The sequence below is a fragment of the Populus trichocarpa genome, chromosome 15 (assembly GCF_000002775.5).
Source record: "Populus trichocarpa isolate Nisqually-1 chromosome 15, P.trichocarpa_v4.1, whole genome shotgun sequence".
Taxonomy (NCBI): Eukaryota; Viridiplantae; Streptophyta; class Magnoliopsida; order Malpighiales; family Salicaceae; genus Populus; species Populus trichocarpa.
In genome coordinates, this window is record NC_037299.2 from 295240 (window position 1) to 301239 (window position 6000).

At 36.7% G+C, this 6000-nt stretch overlaps 1 protein-coding gene across 2 annotated transcripts; it reads right to left on the bottom strand.

Annotated features, from left to right (window-relative positions):
* Positions 1–1975: 1975 nt before the first annotated feature.
* Positions 1976–5956, bottom strand: LOC7475141 (uncharacterized). Of its 2 annotated transcripts, none has more exons than XM_024586897.2 (6): positions 5050–5956; positions 4360–4531; positions 4016–4192; positions 3849–3932; positions 2872–2953; positions 1976–2635 (listed from the first exon to the last, which is right to left on the bottom strand). In XM_024586897.2, the coding sequence occupies exons 1-6, from the start codon at positions 5433–5435 to the stop codon at positions 2175–2177; spliced, it is 1362 nt and encodes a 453-aa protein (XP_024442665.1). In that variant the 5' UTR covers positions 5436–5956; the 3' UTR covers positions 1976–2174. The 2 variants fall into 2 exon arrangements, with proteins under 2 accessions (XP_024442665.1, XP_024442666.1); XM_024586898.2 differs by having other exon boundaries at positions 4360–4528; positions 5050–5955.
* Positions 5957–6000: the final 44 nt, after the last annotated feature.

Genomic DNA, 6000 nt, shown 5'->3' on the forward strand with positions numbered 1-6000 from the left:
GAACGACCTTTGTTTCATGAGTCACAGGGTTCTTCGGAACAATAGTAGAATAATTCTTCATCAGAAGACAAATCAAACAATTTCAGAAAGAACCCACAACTTTTATATGGCTACCTTCATAGATTTTCTCGTCAGGAAATCATAGTAAAGTTTGAGTCCAAGGCATGTCAAGCTTCACATCATACGACAGGAAGGAGAAAGCATTACCCTGACGTCTGATCTTGTCCCGGCGTTAGATGCAGCGACGAATCCAGGATTTAAAAACTAGATGGGTTATTGTTATATTAAAATAAAATAAGTATACAAGATAGGAGTACATAATAAGTTAATTTTATCATTATAATACATATTATACGTTTAATGAAAATACAATAAACTATTATCTAAGTTGTGTACTATGTTTTTTTATCAAATAAATTTTTTTAATTATTGATTCATCATCTATACTAGTTGAAAAGTTTTTTTTTATATATGTATGATTATACAATAAGTAAGAAACTCATTCCCTATCATCTTTCGAAGCCGATTTTTAATGAATTTTATAGATGAAAAGACTTGTTTCATCATTGATGTAGAAATATGAAGAGTTAATACCAATTAACTCAGTTTACTAATTAAGTTGAAATTATTTATTAAGTCTGTATCAACTAATTGATGATATAATATAACAAGATAATCAATATTCTGGAAGTTCAGATAATCTATTAGCAACTTATAATACTCCGACTGTATTCTTAAACTATATAAATCTATTGGAGTGAAGTTTTCAGGATAAAATTTCTTAGCAAGCTTACATATATTTCTTTAATAAAGTTAGAATTTCAACTTGTAAATGTTCTTACGAAAACAATATCCAATAAAATGTTTACAAGTTGTCTTGACAAGTTGAGCATGTGTAATATCCATGCACCACCTTGAAGAAGAGGGGTGATTAATTATCTCCTATGATGGAGTGATTATCTCCCATTATTAGGGATAGAATTTTGTAATTATCATTAGTATAGCATATCCTGTTGTAACAATAGCATAATTTTAGCAATATACTCGTTGTATATATATCTCGCATCATTGATAAATAAGATTATCAGAAAATTCTATCAACACTTTGTGATTTAACACTTTAACCCCTCCTTAGTGTTTCTCCATATAAAAGTTGTATCATTGCAGGCCATTGTATTCAAGAATAACATAGAAAAATGGCAATGGGTGCAGTTTCTGTGACAGTACCAGCTGTTGTTGCTGCAGCAGGGATTTATTTCTTTGACCAAAGCAACTCCAATGCTCAGGTAATTTACAAGTCCCTTCATAAATTTCTCTTGTTTTCCTTCATCATGTAGTTTTAGTTCTTGTTTTGTGTGGAAAAATCCAAGCTAAATTATGTTAAATTGTTTTATGTTCAGGGGTTTGGGAAGCAGAATGGAAGCATCTAGTGAAAACATGGTGGCAAAAGTGAAGAAAGAGGTGAAGAAGGCCAGTGAGATGCCAGAATTAGCACCTCAACTGGATGGTTTAAACTGTTTTGAAACATTAATATGTCACCTATCTGCTTGGTTTTTGTGGTTAATTAGCTCCAGTGCTGCCTGCAGGGGTGGCTGTTAGTTATTAATGATAAACAATGGAAATCACCTTTCTCCAAAAAGTTATTTACTACTACTGTTATAGCTAGTCATGCATGGATTAGACATTCATGGCACTTGCTAAAGAGCAGTGCTACCTTTTTAGTCTAAACGTTTTCTGATGATGTAATGAAAGAGGTTGAATTGGAGGGGATCAGAGGAGGGATATCTCCTATGTAACTTCTCATTTTGTAAGGTTTAATTTGCTGCTTTGTTGTGTTGTTTTTAACTGATAATATGAGAGAAGCTACGCCATCAAAGCAGATGACCTAATGCCAACAAATACTTCTGCAAAATGAGGGATACGGTGAGACTGATAAAAGTAAACAATTACAACATCTTGTAGAACAGATATCATATAGACCATGAACTCTGTGGTTTCATTGATTGCAGAGAATTTCTGCCTTGAGTATATACATCCTCATAACATCATTATGTTTCTGAAGTATTATACAAAGTAATATAACCTCCCGCGACCATTGGAAAGGGAAGAGTGAAACAAGGTTAAAAATAGAGCATCTCTCAAATTGAATTGAGAAAAATAATGGTTTTCAACTTTCAAGTACTTCCAGCATTTAATTTAGCATTCTTTCCCATGTTTCCAAACCTTCTTCCCACACTGAATATAAATGCCTTGGTCAACAGTCCTCTATCAAAACCGCATAAGAGTGCAATAGCTCCACCAACAATCAGAAGCTTTGGTATGTTCCTGCCCAAAGATTTCTCAGGAGCAGTTGCTGCTTCAGTCTCTGACAAATCCTCATCATCTCCCAAGGATCTCAGCAACTCTGGATTTATTTTGGTGTTAATCTGAGCCATGAAAGCAGGCCGAGAAAGTGTAACTCCCGATGCTCTTGTTCTTTGGTAGGCACGTAAACCAGGCTCAATCTTCTTGACAGTTCCCCACATGCCATGCCGCACTCCAAGCTTAGCGATTTCCCATGGGATGCCCATGTCTTCATGATGGAAGAGTAATACCTCACAAGATGTCAACTGGCCATCACCTTTCCTTGATTCCACTGCCAAAGTGTAATTGAAAAGATATTAGTTGTCACTCTCTATTCTGAGTCTCGTAGCAAATAATCGCACAAACACTTAAGCTATTGTAGGTTCACTCTCTAATTTACAGACTAGCTCTTCAGGGGACAAAGCAATTGCCCAATGTTCTGGTAACTTGAACCTGAAGAGCTGTTTCAAGCTGAAATATAAAGGGACTATTCAATTAAATGGCAGAAAGAAAGAAGCTACAGCATACCTGCTCGAATGCACCAACTTGAGTAGTATAGGTCAACACGTCTTGGTTTATCTCGCCTTGGGACAGAAGAACTGGGTACTCCCTGAGATTTGTTAGGAAAAGCAGTCAATAATACTGGACTTCCAAAATCTAACTGATGATTACAAAAGAGAACAAGCAAAAATAATAAAATAGCCAATAGATGAGATTGCTGGATGCTCCTTCTTGTTACCAAAGGTCTTTTTCCACAAGACCTTACAGTACAATGTTATGTCTCTCCCTGTGGTCGGAAGAGGTTATGACTGGGAGCAATAGAAAAATGTAGCTCCTGAAGAATGCTGAGTACTGAACTTAGACCAAGGGGAACTCCCTCATAACCAAAAGGAACAAGTCTTTTCCATCCCTACCATTTTATGTATCATTACAAACCAAACATTCTCTTAGATGCTCACTCCTTACTGGTACAATCTTCGTTAAATTTAATCCCCAAAACATACACAAGTAAATAATTTGTCAATTTCCCCCAATCAGCTCACAAGGGTCTAGAATCAAGTATTTTATATGGTCAAATCCTATATCATCACCTAGGACACTAGTATTTCATAAACGGGGTTATTTAATGCTTCAAATGCTCCCTTCACAAATATATCTCATCAATCCTTTCTTTTACTTTCTCTTTACTTGTGACACCAAGATAAGAATTATGCCCTCAGGGAAGCACATCTCTGCTTACACCATCCCAATTTTAAGGCAGTGGCGATCAATTATTTAATTGTACCCTACAGCCGGGGAGATTCAAAATGGAGGGTTAAGAAGATCAGGCATACTTAGTTAGCATTGGCAGCCCTAGCTGACTGGCTTGATTAGACCATTGTTACATTACACATAGCCAAACTCATCTTCCATGTTTGGCCCCACAAAAACTGAGATAGGCACTAAATAGATCCTACTTGATGCTATTATTGTTGTACATAGAATAACATACTCCTGTTTCATACCTTGGTCACACAGTAATAAGATCTGCCTGATTCCCATATTCGCCGACCAATTATGTATTCTCTGTCACTACAGAAAAAAGGGAACTGCCAACACAAACCATTGGGAGGGGATGAGCACATAAAACCATGAGAAGCTATGAATTAGAACATATGAAAGGAAGACTCACTTTTCGCATCCAATGCACTAGCATGGTCCCTGTAGTGGGACATTCATCTAATATTGCAGAATAAGAAAGCATGTCATCCCACTTTGGCCGGAAATCATCATCCCAAAAGAAGTCTCTCACTATCTCTGGCGAGGCATTTTCAAAGACAGTGCTGCTACGATATTGGGGAGGACCAGTCTAACAGCCCATCAAAACAAGAACTGATCAACAAGATGGCATATATTCGAAATATATCCGATTGTATGAAAGAAAGTTGCTGAAATTCCAACCAAACTGAACCTCGAGACCTGATAAAGCTGTTAGACTGAATTAAACTACTGTTTGAATAAGAGAAAAAAGTCTACCTTGGGATCTCTCCTCCATGCCTTATAACTCATAGTTGGGGTGGAACGATCCATCATATGCATCCAAGTAGGACCTCCATCTTTCACCTCAACAAGCTGGTACAAGTGTTCTAAATCCTCCTCCGTGACTTGGCTAGCAACATTAGACTGCTCTTCATTCAGCTGCGATCTGCTAGACAAGTAATAAGAAGAAATTATTTACTCGCCTCAAATTAGGCTCATGTAATTTTTTCTTTACCAATTATCCAAAACCATTTTTTGTCCATCCTATAGAGACAAAGTTTCCATTGTGTGTCAACCCCAACAACTGATAGTTATAAAAGAATCATAAAGCATGAGATCATTACGAAACTACAACCTATTATCACATTGAATCCTAGGTTTTTTTCTTGTTTCCTGCCTCATCCAATTTTAGTATCTGCAGAGATTCAAAGTTCTCACTAAGTTGCCATGATGGTAAAAATAACCCTACGTTTAGAACAAATGTGACAATATGTTGTGAATGTCTAATGCTTTTGAATCAATTAATCAAATTGATTACGAATTTCAATTCCAAAAAATGATTGATAGCTTTATCCCTTATTTAGCAAACGACAAAACAAATACCACTAACAAACTTCTAAATTCATTCAAAGATTGCTTAATATTTTGTTGATAATGAAAACTAGACACTTTGATAAGGGAAGGTACCTGCAATCTTCATATTCTGTAGGGGGCACAGGAGACAGATTCTGATGCACTAAATTGTTGTTGTTATCCACAACCCAAGAAGCATCACAAGTTGAGGACCTCAACATGAATGAATTCCACTGTGAAAAAGAACCAAAAGTCTTCAATGGAGACATCAAAGACCGACAAGGTGAAGATGGCAACGATGAATCCAATATCTTTGATACACAGCAAGTCAATTTGTCACTTTCCCTGGTCACCCATTTTGGCTTCCATGACCATCCAAGCACTAAACCAATCAGAAAAGCTACCCACAATGGACCTAAAAGTCCAACCATTTCTGTACATACCCCTAACATTGAGGAGGGATTCTCTAAAACCTCATATAAAGCCTCAATCAAGGCCATAACAGCACATAAACTTAAAAAACCTAAATGGGCTATCAATAAAACCTCTAAATTTGCAATCTTTTTTTTTTGGTACCAAAAGTTTCAACCTTTGAATCAAATAATCAAGGAAATTGATAATTCAAGAGATAGAAAACAAAGGGTTTCTAGAGAGACGGAGAAATATCAAGGCCCAGAAAGAAATATCACATGAATTTGGCAAGAAGAAGACCAGGAGACTGTTCGTGTTCGTGATCGTGTTCGTGTTTGTGTGTGAAGATGATTGAGGCATGAGTGGTGGGGGTGATAAGAAAAGATTATGCGTGCGGATAAGAGAAGAGGTGTGTTGGGTTCAAGTCACCATTGTTCGTTGGAGGAGAAAGCACCTCTTATTATTGAAGTTCATAAAAGGAAAGGAAGCATGGAAGGCACTCGTAAGGCCCCTCTTTGAAAGAAAAGAGAGAAACAATTGGTGGAGAATGAATTTAGTTATGTGTTTTATCTACCAACACCACACCGCCCTCCTATATGTAGGAGAGAGGAAGGCATAAAATGGATATGACACACTACTTTCACTGTTTCTTTT

What these genes read in the sequence shown, in the direction of transcription:
- LOC7475141 (XM_024586897.2), bottom strand. Translation starts at nt 5,435, where the DNA reads ATGGCCTTGATTGAGGCTTTATATGAGGTTTTAGAGAATCCCTCCTCA. An exon ending in CATGGAGGAGAGATCCCAAG is followed by an intron (nt 4,193 to 4,359) that starts GTAGACTTTTTT and finishes ATGGGCTGTTAG; the next exon opens with ACTGGTCCTCCCCAATATCG. An exon ending in CTTATTACTGTGTGACCAAG is followed by an intron (nt 2,954 to 3,848) that starts GTATGAAACAGG and finishes AACAAATCTCAG; the next exon opens with GGAGTACCCAGTTCTTCTGT.